Source organism: Wolffia australiana, chromosome 8, assembly GCF_029677425.1.
Source record: "Wolffia australiana isolate 7733 chromosome 8, ASM2967742v1".
Lineage (NCBI taxonomy): Eukaryota > Viridiplantae > Streptophyta > Magnoliopsida > Alismatales > Araceae > Wolffia > Wolffia australiana.
In genome coordinates, this window is record NC_135842.1 from 4,602,214 (window position 1) to 4,619,655 (window position 17,442).

Below are 17,442 nucleotides of genomic sequence, written 5' to 3' on the forward strand. Positions count from 1 at the left end.
GTGGTGAATTTGTAGGCCAAGTTGTCCCCTTTAAACGGAAATTTCAACACCCACTTGCTTGGCTGATGGGATGTGATGGAATTAGTGGCCAAATTATCCTCTATAGGGGAAAGTTTTAATACCCACTTGCTTGTTGATGTGCTGCTATGAATTTATTGGCCAAGTTATCCTCTTGAAGATAATTTTCGAAACCCATATGCTAGCTAGCTAATCAGCTCTCACTCTAGCTATCTCTCTCTATATCTCTCTATCTCTCTCTAGCTCTCACACTAGCTATTTCTCTGTCTCTCTAGCGATCTCACTAGCTATCTCTCTTAATCTCTCTCTAGCTATCTCTCTCACTAGCTATCTCTCTAAATCTCTCTCTAGCTATCTCTCTCTCTAGCTCTCTCTCTATCTCTCTCTCTCTCTAGCTCTCTCTCTCGAGCTGTCTCTCTAGATCCGTCTCTCTAGCTGTCTCTCGAGCTCTGTCTCTCTAGCTCTCTCTCTCTCTCGAGCTCTCTCTCTCGAGCTCTGTCTCTCTAGCTCTCTCTCTCGAGCTGTCTCTCTAGCTCTCTCTCTCTCTCTCTAGCTCTCTCTCTCTAGCTCTGTCTCTCTAGCTCTCTCTCTTGAGCTCTGTCTCTCTAGCTCTCTCTCTCTCTAGCTCTCTCTCTCGAGCTCTGTCTCTCTCTCTCTCTCTCTCGAGCTCTGTCTCTCTAGCTCTCTCTCTCTCTCTAGCTCTCTAGCGCTCTAGCCAAGATTTGCGGGGTCAGGGAAGTCGTTTTGAGTCACAGTCCCTGTATTCAATAGAAATCTTCAACAACCAACAGAAACGCGCAACGGCGGCAGTGCAAAGAGAGATCTTTGAATAAACAAAAACGGCGATTATCTCAGTTCAAACTTCACACGCGGCGACAGCTTTTGATTGACTTTCTCGCAAGAAGACCGCTCACGGATTTGTACTTGTCGGTGGATTTGACTTTGTGGGGTGGATTTGGGAAGAAATCGCCATCTGGGTTCTCTCCGACGAACAAGATAGACCCACCTCGCTCTCCAAAATCCATCCTTTCCGCCTTTTTGACATCACCCATTGCTTTAATTTTCAATTTTTTGATGCCGAACCTTGCATTAAAAGCCTCCAACGTTCTTCCAAATCCGTTCTCCCTTTTTTTCCTGCAATTGTGTAGGAAGAAATCAACTGCATGGGTGAAACCCTACTCGATGAATCGGCCAGGAGCTTCGTTTCCCGGTCCTCAAATCCTCCAATTTCTTCTATCGCCGCCGAGAACTGGATCATGGCGGAGCAGCTTACAGAAGGGGTGATCAGAAGAATACAACCCACTAAAGCTGCTGATGAGAAGAGGAGGGAGATCGTGGAACATGTTAGACGATTGGTCCGTGGGGCAGTCGACGTAGATGTAATCACTCCTAATTCGTTTTTTTAATTTTCATTTTCTGTCATCTTAGAGTTTTCTTAGAGTTTGCGCGTGATCTTCCCAAATATTAATCATGGCGGATTAAACATAAATGAGTGGGGAGTTATTCATTTCTAATCCCTTGCGTAGATGATGATTCTCTTGTGTTTATGGCAAGTGCTTTCCTTTATAAAGTATGGGTATAATTGGATTTTTTTTCTTTCTCGGTTCTTAAAACCGTATGTTAATGAACTGAGGACATGTAGATGAATCGGCAAATAGACGAAATGTAGAATAATCTCCTGCATAGATGAGGATGATCTTGAGTTTATGGAAAGCACTTTCCTTTCATTAATATTATGTTAAATGAGTATTGATTGGATTTTTATTCTTTTCTGTACTAGAAAACCGTATGTTGTTGAACTGAAAAACAGTAAAAATCTAGAATATTGAGTGAGACGGTAATTTTGAGAATTGACTGACCTTATTGGTGTATTTCACTTCCGATATTGGCAGTCGATAATCGTTGATGGTGGTTGTATTGAGATTTTGGCAAGTATATTCTTTGTAAAAATAATTTTTATGAGTAAAAAATAGATGTTATTCTCTGTTAGTTTCAGATAACAATACGTTATTGAACAAAAAAGTTGTAGGATGAACTCTAAGTCAGATGGTAATTTTGAAAAAACAGTTAAAGTTTTATTTCCCTTTGGAAATCGATTCATTATTGGTCCGAGGGCCTTTCGCCGCAGATGTAATCACTCTGGCAGCTGTTGCTGTTTCATTTTAATTTTCTCATTTGCTTATTTTCATCTCCATAGTTTCTTACAGTTCTCACACGATCTTTATAAAGTTGATTCAAGACGGAAAAAACATTAAAGAATGGAAAATTCAGAATTTATAATCTCCTGCGTGGGTGAGGATCGTCTTGAGCGTAACTGGATTTCATGAACTGAAAATATGGAAATAAAGTAGTTAACCCAAAGTGAGATGATGCAATAACCTTATTGATGCATTTCACCAGAGATATTGATTGGTCATCAGGGTAGATGACGAAGGTCTTTAGATTATGCCAAAAGGAAAATTTGTAAAAAAAAAAGTTTTAACTAGTATTTTTAATGAATTTTATTCCATGTTGCTCCAGATCCCAGAAAACCGTATGTTACTGATCTGAAAATTGTAGAGGTTGTATGTGGTGGACTCATGATCTAGAAGACGGACAATCTACACTGACAATAATATTTTCTGCTCTGCACATCCCCGTTGTGTAAATTGTGCCACGTTGTCTTCATAAGAAATGAAGCGTTTCAAATATCGTGCCGATTTATTACATGCTGATAAACGGAATTCTTGTCATCCAAGTTCACAATATTGTCGGTCTTCTGAACTGTCATGATTTTTTTCTTTGACTTCTATTTTTCAGATATTTCCATTTGGTTCATTCCCCTTGAAAACATACCTTCCAGATGGAGATATAGATCTGACAGTGATTTCAAGACCAGGAACTGAAGAAGCTCTCTCAAGAATTGTCCTGGCTATTCTTCAAGAGAAGGAGCATGACTGGAATCATCAGTTTGAAATTAAAGATGTGCAGTACATCAATGCTGAGGTGCCAAAAAAATTTCTTTATAAAAGCCTCTGTCACTGGCCTGTTTCCTACACTGAAATCTAAATAACCATTATACAAATCGATATTCAGAAGTTAAGAACATCGTATGAATTCCTAGATTTTGATTGTGAAATTTCCCATGTTCCCAGAGTACGTCACTTTCCTCATGTTAGCATTTTTTTCCTCATTATTTGTTTTTGAGTTTCATATTTTCTGGTTATTTCTACAAAACCCTTTTTACTCAAATGTACTGGTATAAAAATCTGAAAATTCGTTATCCATACTTTATCCTGGGATAGTGCTCTAGTTTTACCCTATGTGTCAGGCTTCAGTACTTAGGAGTCTAAATATACTGTCAAAATGAAGAAAATACGTTTTGATAAGGAAGGTTTTAAATCACATCATGGCTTGAAAGATCCTTCTCACTGGATCTTTGAAAAAGTCTCATGTAGTAAGAAACCCTCACATGACCTCTGACAAAAGTTACTGGTCCTATTTCTTTCTCGTTCTCATGAGGTACAGATGAAGGGGGGTTTCGTTTAAGAGTGCCTTCCGATTGGGAGAATCTTTGTAAATGTGGTAGAAGAATGGAACAAGATGTTCAATGTTGATTCTTAAAAATGTGTTATGGAGAATATCCTTTTGAAGATGACCTAATCATTAATCTGCCACCAGAAATAGAAATCAATGATGCATATTATGAGTTGGATGGATATCCGGGGAAGGATGGATGATCACAGAGAAAAGAGAATCGCCAAATGTTGAGGAGGGAGAGACTGATCAAGCTAGAGGCGGGAGCGGCTCAGAGGAAATGCCAGCAGCTGGACTGGTGAGGCGATGGCTGGGAAGCCGGGGATTGCAAGACAGACGGGGGTAGGATTGGGCACATAATGACGGCATTGGTGTGGAACTTTGATGGCAGTGCTAATCTCTGGTTGGCGATTTGTCAATGAAACCGGTCGTTAACTTCGTCAGGCGTCAGTGTCAATATTGATTTCAAGCATCTCGGGGTGCTCATCATTGGCAATGTCACATTGATGCACCAAAATATCATCAATGTCAATTCCATGGGCAATGTGAAGAGAGTGGTTAACAACTGCCTCTGTATATTTGGGTCATCCTACTACGGTTGGCATTGGCATGATGGTGACGAGACATCTGCGCCGTCATCAACTGTCAACATCTACTGTCAATGTCACCATTCAGGGCATCTCGTCTACACTAACATTATTGCCAACCACAATGGAAACCTTTAACATCATCGTCAACATCGGAGTTAAAGAGTGTCAATGACGTTGATAATGACATTGATGGGTACAGAACCCTAGTCGAGGGGAAAGGGACCAAGAGTGTTGCAACTTTCATAATAAAAGCACAATTTTCTACCTTTTTTTCAGTCCCTATAAAACATGCATACAAATTTATAGCCTAATAGCATACAAATGTCTTATGTATTTCAGGTTAAACTTGTGAAATGCCTTATTGAGGACGTCCTCGTGGATATCTCCTTCCAACAGACTGGAGGACTCTGCTCGCTCTATTTTCTTGAGAAGGTACGATGTTCCTTGTTCACCAGCAAGATATTGAGATTCTGATCTAAGTTATCTTTAAATGAATGCTTCTGGAGATCACTAACTTAGAATGTTAGCACTTCTGCAGATGGATGAGATGATAGGGAAGGATCATATCTTAAAACGAAGTATTCTCTTGATCAAGGCCTGGTGCTACTATGAAAGCCGCATTCTTGGATCTCATTATGGTCTTCTCTCTTCATATGCATTGGAGACCTTGGTCCTCTATGTATTTCACGCTTTCCCCTGCTCCTTGGATGGCCCTCTCTCTGTCTTTTATATATTCTTAGACTTCTTTGGGCAATTTGACTGGGATAACTTCTGTGTCACCCTGAGTGGCCCAGTTTGTTTATCTTCTTTCCCTGAAATAGTTGGTATAACTCTTGCCTTCCTCCTCTTCATCTAAATCTTTACCTCTCTCTCTCCCTTGCTCTCTCCTTTATCCTCTCTGTCTTTCTGTCTCTATCTCTTGCAATCCCCTTCCTCCGCTCTGTCTCCTTTTAGCTCTCTCTATTACTCTCCTCGCTTATCTCTCTCTTGTTATACCCTTTCTCCTCTCTCTGTCCCTATACATATCTCTCTCTACACCTCCTTCTCTTTCCCTCTTCTTTCTCCTCTGTCTCTTCGTCTCTCTCACTCTCTCTCTTTCTCACCCTATAGTTATATTGGCTCTCATTGTTGACAGCCGTCTCAGAAAAGCTTGAAGGGGGGGAACGTCTTATCCCACAGGATTTCCTAAGAAAGTTTGAAGAGGAATTACCGCCCATTTTTTTTGGGCCGGAAGGAAACTCGGACACAAGATCATTTCACAAGAAGCATTTGAACATCATTGATCCCTTGAAACCGGGTAACAATCTTGGACGCAGTGTGAACAAAGGTAATCAACTAAGCTTTATAAATACATCCTCTTATATTTACTGACAATATATGGATCTAAATGTATGTTCATGGGCAGGAAGCTGTTATCGTATCCGAAGCGCCTTTTCTTATGGTGCGCGGAAGCTGGGAAATATACTCTCACTTCCTCGAGATGAACTTACCAATGAGTTCAAAATTTTCTTCAGGAACTCGCTAGATCACTGCAATTGCAAACAGTTAAATGAACATGAATTCTTCCAGGGAGAAGAAGCTTCAAGAGTCCCCAGCAGCCAGCCAGAAGCGCTCATTGAAACATCTCTGTTATCTGACCTCACTGGAGATGATGAAACACACGTGAAGAGTCTTCAATGTGCCATGAGCTGTTTTGAGAGGCCTCCACCATCTTTGTTCCATGACAGAAAGCTGCATGATGGCCATCATCAGCCAAACTGGACCGTCTCTTCCACAATCCCACATACTCTTTCATCTACATACAGTCCTTCTAGAGGGACAGGAACCTACATTCCTAAAAGGGTATGTCAAATATCTTTTGTAGAGCCTCTATCAATAACATAACGATGCATTTTTTTCTGATGAAGGTTTATCTCTGTAGACCAATGGCATGCAGAAGGAGAGAGAGACACATTGGAGAGGAAGCTCGGATGGTCATCTTTCTCATTGTGGCAAGTTTTTGCATCGTCGGCCAGGCCCACCAGTCCGGTACCAAGCTTCTTCCTGCTCTTTGTCCGGGTTAGGCCGGCGCAGTAGTTCTTCTGTTTCACAACTTGAAGCCGGGCCTGTGAATCACATTGCATCTGAGCCCGTGGCCTGTTCTAGAAAAGGTGGCAAATCCAAAGAAGAAAGGTTCGGAGACCTTTCCTACAGATAATTTTCCTCGCATGAAGATATAAAAGAAAATATACCTTGATATTTTTGATCATTCTTTGATTTAAAGAATCATCCCATCTCAATTAAAAATAAAATATTTTCAGGAAAGAAACCTAGTTCTGCTTCATTATTTTTCTTCCCTTATTTATTCTTTCTACTTTTTTTTTTTAAATAAAATAACTGGCTTCATCAGTGTCTTTGTTTTCAGGTTTAAACCGTGTAAACAGTACATGACTCTATCACATCACGCTCCATGTTATTATGATTTTGACTTGATAATTAATCACCATTCTCATTCTTGATACTTGTCATTGTGTGACCTGGATTACAATCAAATGCTGAGGGTGGGTATAAATTTGTGCAGGATTGAGAAGGGTTCTTCATTTCGACTAAAGAATGATGAAGACTTTCCACCTCTCCTGTCTGAAAGTCTTGGATCTGTATAGGGTACATATTTACTCAGTTGATAAGTCAACACCTAACCAGTTCATACTTCACTAACCGGGACCACAGTTGATGTACTATGAATCCAAAGTACGCAATGGATTCCTCACAGGAATGTTTATCTCATTTGAAGATCCACGTTTGGTAACAAGAGTTTCCTATCCAGATTGTCTCGTGTAATATGGTGATTTTACGAGTAAGAGGTAATGTTCTGTCAATTCAAGCAAAAGCTTCAAGCCATATTTATTTCATGTCGTTATTCAAGGATGGAATAATATTTTCATTTCTGAACATTTATTTACAAAATATAATAGCTTCTTTTCACATATCATGTACATCATTGAGTATGTTAAGATACAACCCTGATTTTTGGACGGTACAAGATCAATACTTAAGTATGAAAAGTAAGTTATACTATGAAAATACTGTTGCTTTACTATAATAAAATAATGAATTATGATGCCAACAAATCTCAGGAAAAAAATTTGTCGTAAACTTCCCATTCTCTATTTATTATAACAAGCGAATGGTTTTACAAATTCAAGTCGGTATGAGCTCTGATCAGGTTCCATGAAATGAATTACACTTTTTACAAACGCAATATATTTTAATGTAAAATACACTTGCAATATTTTATCTAACTCATCCACTCAAAAGTTTCATTCATGCATTTGAACCTAATTCAAATGATATTCTCTAGTCCACCTATTTAAAAAGGTGGTGTACCTATAAAGTTTGTCAAAAAACGCAATGTAAAACTGTATATTTTACCCAGGTGTAAATTGCTTGTAAAAATCACATACTGATGAAGCACCAACCTCACTGAGATAAGAGAAAATTTGATCGAATTTCAATGCGTCATTACAAATTTAATTTATGGTATTCAAACAAAACTGTAGAGACCAACGGAAACGTTTTAACCTACATTTCCTTTCTCATGTTTCCTTCATAAACATCTAAAATTGATGTTATGAAACCTACTTTATCATGTTACCAGTAATAGTTTCGAGAAATCTGAAGGTATGTTTTAACTTCATCAGCGAGAGGATGCAAGTAATTTGCGTCATTACTTATTAAGATTTGGACTTTGTGTCATATTTATGTTTCTTGTCTCGTAATGATGAACATTGATATATTTTTTAAAAGAAATGCATAAATTACAGACTCTTGAAAATCTAAAATTTGGCTGTCGTTCACATAATTTTTGTGATGGATTAATTGGATTTTAGGATTTCGTTTCAAATGGTATGCAACTGTTGGTCTTTCATGACTATTTAAATAAAGGAACTATCCAGCCAAAGCAATAGGCATTTATTTCCTTAAAAGAGATCTAGGTTCACCTCCTTAAAAATCCTTATTTTTTAATAAAATAGAGCAATTGTTGTCAAATTGAGCCTATTTTGATAACTATAATATTCTCCGCATCACCTGCAGTTGATCGGATCGAAGAGATGGCAGTCTACATACGGAGAGGTTGAATATCTAATTGAACTCCTTGAAGGAAAGTTTAGCCACTAAATATCCCTGAGGATTATGTTCCTAAATAGTTACGGATTTCTATTGTGAAAGAAAGGAAAATTCAACAAACTCTTTTCGTCCAGTACTAGAACCAGAAATTATTTGGTAAATTCCAGTTTAGATTTGGAACTTTTCGGTAATTAGTTTTTATGAGTTCCTTCACCAGCAGAATCGCCAAACTGGGGATGGTTCATTTCCATATATCAATAGCTTTCAGAAACTTCTACAGGTAACAACAGGTTTACAGCATTGGGGGCTTAATTTTGTAATTGAGCCCCCCCAAACAGGGAAAAAATAGGATTCTATTAGACATTTTTGGTTTGTATAATGGGAGGGTGGGGAAATTTGTAGTGGTACAAGAACAATATTATGTATTTTCATCTAGAGAACAGCTTGGTGAAGAAGTTTGAGGGCTTGGACTTGGAATTCTCAATGCATGACGTATGAGCGTACCTACCCAGGTTATCAACTTGCCTTGGCTCTCCTCTTGTGTCCTTCTTGCAAATTTTGCAAGTCTTATCTACCCATCCTTCTTCAACGTATTCACCATCAACTGCGATTTTTTTACAGAACGAAAGAAGAAAGAGTCAGTACTGGAGGAGAGAAGTATCATAGACTTCTCATGAAAATAAGATTAAAGCTCTAGAGGATCTCTGATTGTAATTAAAAATTTTCATGCATGAGTCATCCCAACATTATGGTGATCAGAGAAATTTCAAGGTATTCCAGTAAAATATTCTTTTAATTGTAGACTTCCTGATATTTAAGGAGTGGAAGATAGTCTAAACAGATTGAACCGTAAAGGACCGTGCATCTACTTGATCTTTATTTCAGAATATTCTTAGAGGTAGTTTTAAGATTCATTATCAATAAAACCATCGGTAATGTATATCAGAAAATTGTGATTCATTAAAACCCTCTCAAACTTTTTTAAGAATCATCATCCAACTCATGTGATTCGCAGTATTATTGGAGTCAGTTTTTCAATTATTTTCCACTAAAATCATCGATTATATCACTTTGATTTTTTATCGAAAAATTGTGATTCACTAAAACCCTATCGATTCTTTTTTGAGAAACATCATCCAACTAATATAATGAGAGATCCTTAATGAGGGTTGTCCATACCTTCAACATAGGACTTGAAGAAATCCTTGTAAGTTCCCCCAATCTTTCTCCTTAGAGCCCCATACTGCCCAAAAAAACATCTCAACATCTTGAGAAACATCGTAAAAATCAAATACGATTCCTACGATTGGTCAGATCTTAAAGAATCACCGACATCTCAACATACCATACTGCACCAACGCAAGATTTGCTCTAAAAATATTTAAATACATTTTTGACACGATGAAATAATTTCTCAGTAAAAATCTGAAATTTTCCCAAAAAAAATCGTAATGACTCATGGAAAAACCCACGATGAAAATTGGCGCCCTTTTATGCATAAAATTTTCTAATCAATCGTCTAAAAAAGATATAAAAATACAAACCTACATGTTTATGCATGAATTGCGTAAAGTAAATATCAGGAAAATTTTAAGATTTTCCTAAACACGAAGAAAACTCAAAATGAGACAGGGACATTTCCACGATAATATTTGCATCCATTACATGCCTAATTTTTTTTAATTGACCATTCAAAAATGATTAAAAAAACAAAACCACGAGTCAGGACATATTAATGGTTTGATCGTGCATAAAATTATGTGATCTGACAAAGAAAATAATGACTACTATCCAGAAAATTCACGGCAAAAATACATTTCACATGAATCAGAGACAAACAGAATAAACTCATGTCCTCTCTAGAAAAAAAAATTAATGATAACTACCGTGAAAATCCACTTGAAATACACATTCCAAATCAATCTCTGACGAACAGAAGAAACTCAATCTCATCTCCGGACAAAACATTAATGGCAACTACCATGAAAACCCACTTCAAATACAAACACTCCACAACAATCAGTGACGAACAGAATAAACTCATCTCCGCTCTGGACAGAAAGTTAATGGCAACTACCGTGAAAACCCACTTCAAATACAAATTCCACACCAATCTCTGACGAACAGAAGAAACTCAATCTCATCTCCGGACAAAACATTAATGGCAACTACCATGAAAACCCACTTCAAATACAAACACTCCACAACAATCAGTGACGAACAGAATAAACTCATCTCCGCTCTGGACAGAAAGTTAATGGCAACTACCTTGAAAACCCACTTCAAATACAAATTCCACACCAATCTCTGACGAACAGAAGAAACTCGATCTCATCTCCGGACAAAAAATTAATGACAAATTCCACGAAAACCCACTTCAAATACACACTCCACAACAATCTGTGACGAACAGAAGAAACCCATCTCCTCTCCGGACAAATAATTAATGAAAACGGATTCAAATACAAATTCCCCAAATCCGTGAAGAACAGAATAAAAAGATCATCTCCTCCATACCTGCTCTCTGGACATTCTGCCCCCAGATCTTGTTTTCTCTCTGGCCTCCTCAATAAGAACAGCGTCCTCAGCAGACCTCACTTGAGAGAAATCAAGAGCTTCCGTAACATTATTGAACAGAGATTGCACCCCACCAATCTTGTTCTTCTGCTTCTTCTCTGGTTCTTGTTCTTCTGCTCCAGCCTTGGCTCTGACAACAAAAGCTCCAGCAGGAACTCTAATGGGTCTTTTCAAAGAAGAGAGGCCATTAGAAGGCCTGGAAGAAGGAAGAGGAAGAGGTCTACTGCTTGCCGCCATGTCCGTCTTCTTCCTCTGAACTGAAGTCGTTCTTTGGAGTTTGCCTGCCTCTTTTAACATGCAACTTAAGGCCATATCGTGGGAAGCAGCCTACGCCTACCACGTGGCAGCATCTGGAGCCGTTTACGTGGAAGTTTGGGCAGCACCCGTGACGGGTGGTCACTACGATACATGCACCACTGCCAGTTAGAATAATACCGATATTTTTTTTCAAGGTTTTATTTTGAAGATAAAGCATGGCTCTGGCTCTTCAAACTACTTGGATATGAAAAGGGTTTTATTTTTTTTTTAATGGACGGGAGAATATTTTTTTAATTTTTCATTTTTTTGAGTGCCAGTTTCTTCATGAAGGTTGTGATTTGTCTTTCTCACTTGCAGGATTTAATTTCCTAATGTGATTTTGTCTCTGATTGTATTCTCTTAGTCTGACGATACATTTATAAGTGTATCGCTACACTACATGCACCACGGCCAGTTAGAATAACATCCACAGTTTTTTCAAGGTTTTATTTTGAAGATAAAGCATGGGTCTGGTTCTTTAAACTACTTGGATTTAAAAAGGGTTCCATTTTTAATGGGTGGGAGAATATTTTTTAATTTATCAGTTTATCAGCCATCAAAAGTGAGGTCTTTTTGAGTGCCAGTTTCTTCATGAAGGTTGTGTTTTGTCTTTCTTACTTGCAGGATTTAATTTTCATATTTTGATTTTGTCTCGGATTATATTCTCTTAGTCTGATGATACATTTATAAGTGTATTGCTACAATACATGCACACGACCAGTTAGAATAATATCTATATTTTTTTTCAAGGTTTTATTTTGAGATAAAGCATGGTTCTGGTTCTTTGAACTACTTGGATATGAAAAGGGTTTCATTTTTTTTTAATGGATGGGAGAATCTTTTTTTAATTTTTCATTTTTTTTTAGTGCCAGTTTCTTCATGAAGATTGTGATTTGTCTTTCTTACCTGCAGGATTTAATTTTCCTAATGTGATTTTTTGTCTCTGATTATATTCTCTTAGTCTGATGATACATTTATAAGCATATCGCTACAATACATGCACCACGGCCAGTTAGAATAATATCAATAGTTTTATCAAGGTTTTATTTTGAAGTTAGAGCATGATGTAGGATGACTAGAGGAGACGGGGACGGGATGACGACGGGTGTTGGATACTGGGACAACTAGGGAATGGGTGGGATAAAACCAGACCACAAATCACACGATTTAATCCGAAGAATTAAGTCTGATGAAATAGTGATGGTGCAGCCCCTTTTCTTCGTCGAGGGCGGGAGTAATGTCTTCAACCATCGCGGTGATGCGAAGCACCAAAATCAATAAATTCGAACGATCGTCCGCTAGAAGATTCAAAAACCTATTCAACTAGTTGCTTGAAGATTCAAAATTGAAATCAAACCTGATGGCGGTGGATAAACTCTCGAGGAACACTGGATGAAGAACATGGGACACCAAAGAGTGTAGAAGTACCTCAGCACTAGATTAGTGCGTGACGATTATGCAGGGAATTCTTGTTGCGTCAATGACAAGGGCGATGAAGTGTGATTTCGACAGAGTTGGTGTCGATGCAACTGGATGCAGGAGGTTGTGCGTGCAGCGGCAGTGGTCGCGGCGCTGGCAGCTGTGCATGCGAGCGACAGAGGGTGCAAGTAAAGACATCATGAGCGCGGGTGGCCGAGGACACGGACAGTGACCAGCGTGGGTAGCGGCGTTCGGCGCAGGCAATGGTCTGCGACCGCGGACAGCGGCGCGGACGGCAGCCTACGCGTACAGTGGGCGGCTCATGCGGTGGTGGTGACCTACGTGGGCGGCGGCCCGTGCAGGCGGTAGTGTCCTGTGTGCACGACGGCCTATGCAGGCTGCGGCTTGCGCGGGCTGTGGCAGCCTGCACGGGCGGCGGCTTGTGCGGGCATCAGTGGCCTGTGTGGGCGGCGGCCTGCGCGGGCTGTGGCCGCCTATGCGGGTGGCGGCCTGTGTGAGCAACCGGCTGTGCGGGCGACGGCCTATGCGAGCGGCAGCGGCCTGTGCGGGCAGCGACTTGTGCGGGCAGCCGGCTGCGCAGGCGGTGGTCGTGGGTGCGGTGATGGTCTGCGAGGGCGATGGTTTGTGCGGGCTACCAGCTGCGCGGGCGGTGGCCTGTGTGAATAGCAGCCTGTGCGGGCAGTCGATCCGTTCGGCACGGGATGATGATGAGGAGCGGCGGGGACTGCGACGACAAGCGGTGGTGGCGGCAGATCGGAACGAGAGAGAGTTAGGGCTAATTCTTCAAGACGAAAGAGAACTTCAATTCTTTAAGAATGATTCACTAAGTGTTTCTTGCAACATTGGCCTACATATAGGCCTTGGAGGCAAGAGAAAAATAAGAATTAAAATAACCGTCAAAGATGAGGCGAAGGTGTCGACTTGTCACGTTACGGGTGGTTCTGCAGTTGTCGTTGGCGACGTGTCATTACGTGGGATTTTTCATGTGTTAGTGGATGCGTGTCCGTCGCCGGTGTGTTGATGTGGTCACCATCATGGCGGTTCTTCAATTGACGTTGATGACGAGTCAGGATGCGGGACATCTCGGATGATGGTGGCGGTGCGTCCAAAAATGGTGCATTGACATCGTCACCACCAAAGCATGGCTCTAGTTCTTTAAACTACTTGGATATGAAAAGGGTTTCATTTTTTAATGGGTGGGAGAATATTTTTTAATTTATCAGTTCATCAGCCATTGGAAATGAGGTCTTTTTGAGTGCTAGTTTCTTCATGAAAATTGTGATTTGTCTTTCTGACTTGCAGGATTTAATTTTCCTAATGTGGTTTCCTCTTATTATATTCTCTTAGTCTGACTATGCATTTATAAGTGTATCGCTACAATACATGCACCACGGCCAGTTGGAATAATATCAATAGTTTTTCAAGGTTTTATTTTGAGATAAAGTATGGTTCTGGTTCTTTAAACTACTTGGATATGAAAAGGGTTCCATTTTTTTTAATGGATGGGTGAATATCTGTTATGAAATTTATCAGTTCATCAGCCATTGAAAATGGTGTTTTTGAGTGCTAGTTTCTTCATGAAGATTGTGATTTGTCTTTCTTACTGGCAGGGTTTAATTTTCATAATTTGATTTGGTCTCTGATTATATTCTCTTAGTCTGATGACACATTTATACTTGTAGCCATAAAATACTGAGTTAATAGTATTATCTCCAAGGTTATTATCCTTTTCTGAACTATGTTGAAACTTATGTGCTGATGATATATTTTTAAAGATATAGATGCACTTTTATATTCCTTCAATAAATCATGATGCATAGCTTTGATGGGTTAAAAAGCCAGTATCATAATTCTTATTGTGAAATTATTATAGTGATGGTAAAGTGTGTTACACTATTTTTATGGAATTAATGTAAATTCTCTCTGATTGTAGTAAACTTGTGTATAATTTAAATACTCTATTTTCATTAGAAAATAAATGTGAACATATAATTTTAAAAAATAAAAAACTGAGTTCAGGATGGGTTAGTACATTAATTAGTTTAGAAAATACTCATCAAGCTTAGGGCGGTTGACTACACAATGGATCAAGGAGAGGGGCTAGTGCTTACAAAAACACCTTTTATAGAAAGAATGAAGACCAACATATGAAATACCTTGAAAAAATTATGAGCTTCAACTTATTTTAAAATTGATGTTTTTAGGCCAGTATATTAAGCCCGACGAAAATATGATCCCTATTAGGTGGAGAAAACAAATATTATTAAACTAGAAGAAATAACATAGAAAGAAGGAAAAATTGATGCATTCGGAACTCATCTCACGACTCTTTATTTGATATTTCTATTGTATTTTCTAAGGACTTCATCATATTGTATTCTTTTAGTCAGTCTTCTCATGTGCCAAGGGTGAACGATCCCATCTTGACCTTCAGCCTCTTTTTTCAATTTTTTTCTGTCCTGGAGCTAAGCATATTTGAATCTCGTAATCCAGACTTGTAGCTCATAGTCAATACACTAGCATTCATCCATAAAGTTAATTCAATCATATGGTATTTTTTTAAAGGTCATCTAAAATTATATTTTTCTATTATGTCGCCTGAATCATTACAATTTCATGTCAATTGAGTCCTCAGACCCTAATCCTAGTCTATTGTGATATCTAAGTTCCCTTTTACACAACATCCTATAAATACGAACTATAGGGTGTGTTTAAAGATAACTGATTATTTTTAAAATGATATCATCATTTATGAATAATTGAAAAGATCTTTGGATTTCATTCTAACTATCACCCTGTTGGGTTCTAGAGGCCTTGATCTGGATAAACTACTCAAAACAATTCGCAAGGTTAGACTTTAACGAATCGTGATGACATCAACAAAATCATGAACCGAATCACATTGACACAGATCACATCCGTGATTCCTTCAATCCTCTGGAAGTATACATGCGATCCTGGCATTTCGAATCTCCTCCTTCACATTGATGAGCTCCGTTCAACCTCCGTCGGTGTCATTGCATCATCTTGATCGGATTGGGAATGGAGAAGAGTCAGAAGGAGAATGGAGAAGAAGAGAAAGGCCCCAGAAAAATTCTGTCATAGCTGAATTTCGTTAAGGGCCTTCCCCTATTTCTACTAAGTGGGTATTTTTCATAAAACACTCTAAACTTAAGCATATTTTCTAATGTCTAAAGACCATTTGCATGTGACCCTCTAGGCCCATGTATTATTCTAGTTAACGACTCTAGTGGCCCAATAACCTTCATTGGTCTTCCAAATTAATTAACTATACATCATACATATTAATTAATGTCGGATCAATTTAACCCACTCGATAGGTTGAGTCTCCAATTTTGGGGTTCCAAGCTACACCTGGTGCTCTAGAAGATACAAAGGGGTGTGTATCAACTCACTCATGGAACCTGTTCATCATCGGTTGACGTGTATGTTAAACAAGGCTCCTTGTTATGGGCTTGTGTAAGTCAACCCCACCCACTTACTCTCTTTCTCTCTCTCTCTCTTGTCTTTTTATTGTATCGGGCACGTAGTCACATCATGCCAAAAATATTCTTTCTTCTTCTTGAATCAGTTGTCTATTTTCTCCATTCGTTTGCATGCTATTAGAACCCTAGGCGGTGACGGCGCTCTCCTCTCCGACTGGTGACATATATCTCCACCGATGGCGGCGAGCCCCATGCGATGATCTCTCTCCGGCTATGGCGACAACTCCTCTTTGAGCGGCAGCGCTCTCCTCTTCGACCGGCGACATATCTCTCTAACTGGCGGCGACGATCGGCGGCATTTCTTTTATCATACCGGCGTCTTCTTTCTCCTTGGTTCTCTCTCCATGCGCACCGCACCATCGTTCTCTTCGACAGCATTGTTCTCCGGCGTCGTTCTTGGCAAGCCCGGCGTCGTTCTCGTCGTGCTTCGACGGCGGCATTGTTCTCTGACGTCGCTCTCACCGGGCTTTGTTGGCAGCAGCATCATTCTCCATTGGCATCCTCCATGCTCCGCATGCCGCATTTCTCGTTCACGCTCCACTGGATGTCACGTGGTCCTCAGGAGGCCCCATACTCTCTTGAGGCGATCCTCCGGCATTCTCCGATGTCCTATGGCGTGGTCAAGCGACATCCTCCAGAGGTCAGGCGGCAATCCCTCCGACGTCATACGAGCATTCATGCTCCTGTGACGTTCGCAGTCATCCGGCGCTCCGTCGGCATTGCTCGTGGCTCCACAACCTTTCCAATCAGATGCCACCATCTCATCGCTCCTCCAGCGATTATTCTCTTCTTAAGACGCGTCGGCCCTTCTCCACTCAGCATAGTGACTCTCTCTTCTCGACGCAGTCCCATCTCAACGTGCTCTAGGGCTGCTCATCCATCCGGCTCACCAAACTAGTGTCCCTTGCCACCAGTGTTTCAAAATTGAGGCATGGACAACACGAGTGAATCAAGTCCTCTTTCAGGGATTATGTCTCCACTCGGACAAGTTGCCCCGCGACACCCCATCACGGCCCAGCTTACTCGGCCAGCATACATCTTCAACGGGAAGAACTATGGGTCGTGGGAGTCAGGATTTTAGTACTTCCTGATGTCCCACAATTTGAGTCATCATCTGACAATGGAGCCACCCAGCCCAATATCATCGAAATATGCTGCGTGGAACGCATTGGATTCAGTTATTTTATCGTGGATGCTTCATAGTGTTGAACAGCCAATCGGTGAACCTCTCGCCTGAATCAAGCGCGTTAAAAGACTCTGGGCAACACTGGAAAATATGTACGCAAATCAGAGTAACTTCCGTCGCACGGTGGAGATATTTGAAGCACTATTGTGCAAGCAGGGTGACTCGACACTCTAGGATCATTTCAGATGTCTTCAGGCGATAATCC

At 40.0% G+C, this 17,442-nt stretch overlaps 2 protein-coding genes across 3 annotated transcripts; one reads left to right on the forward strand and one right to left on the reverse strand.

Moving 5' to 3' along the window:
• Nucleotides 1-352: 352 nt before the first annotated feature.
• On the forward strand, nt 353-6,929 carry LOC144706376 (PAP/OAS1 substrate-binding domain superfamily). Of its 2 annotated transcripts, none has more exons than XR_013582245.1 (8): nt 353-1,397; nt 2,818-3,003; nt 4,464-4,556; nt 4,663-4,948; nt 5,260-5,451; nt 5,530-5,966; nt 6,032-6,296; nt 6,685-6,929. XR_013582245.1 is itself a non-coding variant. In XM_078579292.1 (8 exons), exons 1-8 carry the CDS (start codon nt 1,182-1,184, stop codon nt 6,764-6,766), a joined length of 1,743 nt encoding a protein of 580 aa, XP_078435418.1. In that variant the 5' UTR covers nt 362-1,181; the 3' UTR covers nt 6,767-6,929. The 2 variants fall into 2 exon arrangements, 1 of the variants encoding a protein (XP_078435418.1); XM_078579292.1 differs by having other exon boundaries at nt 362-1,397; nt 6,046-6,296.
• Nucleotides 6,930-8,453: 1,524 nt separating this feature from the next.
• On the reverse strand, nt 8,454-11,087 carry LOC144706377 (potassium transporter). Its single transcript, XM_078579294.1, has 3 exons — nt 10,749-11,087; nt 9,411-9,474; nt 8,454-8,835 (listed from the first exon to the last, which is right to left on the reverse strand). Exons 1-3 carry the CDS (start codon nt 11,043-11,045, stop codon nt 8,660-8,662), a joined length of 537 nt encoding a protein of 178 aa, XP_078435420.1. The 5' UTR covers nt 11,046-11,087; the 3' UTR covers nt 8,454-8,659.
• Nucleotides 11,088-17,442: the final 6,355 nt, after the last annotated feature.

Bases quoted from the DNA above. Each gene is read 5' to 3' on its own strand.
- LOC144706376 (XM_078579292.1), top strand. From the start codon at position 1,182: ATGGGTGAAACCCTACTCGATGAATCGGCCAGGAGCTTCGTTTCCCGG. The intron at 4,557-4,662 runs GTACGATGTTCC...GCACTTCTGCAG, and splicing joins CGCTCTATTTTCTTGAGAAG to ATGGATGAGATGATAGGGAA. The intron at 5,452-5,529 runs GTAATCAACTAA...GTTCATGGGCAG, and splicing joins TGGACGCAGTGTGAACAAAG to GAAGCTGTTATCGTATCCGA.
- LOC144706377 (XM_078579294.1), bottom strand. From the start codon at position 11,045: ATGGCGGCAAGCAGTAGACCTCTTCCTCTTCCTTCTTCCAGGCCTTCT. The intron at 9,475-10,748 runs GTATGGAGGAGA...TTTTTTGGGCAG, and splicing joins GCAGAATGTCCAGAGAGCAG to TATGGGGCTCTAAGGAGAAA. The intron at 8,836-9,410 runs GTATGGACAACC...AAAAAATCGCAG, and splicing joins CTTCAAGTCCTATGTTGAAG to TTGATGGTGAATACGTTGAA.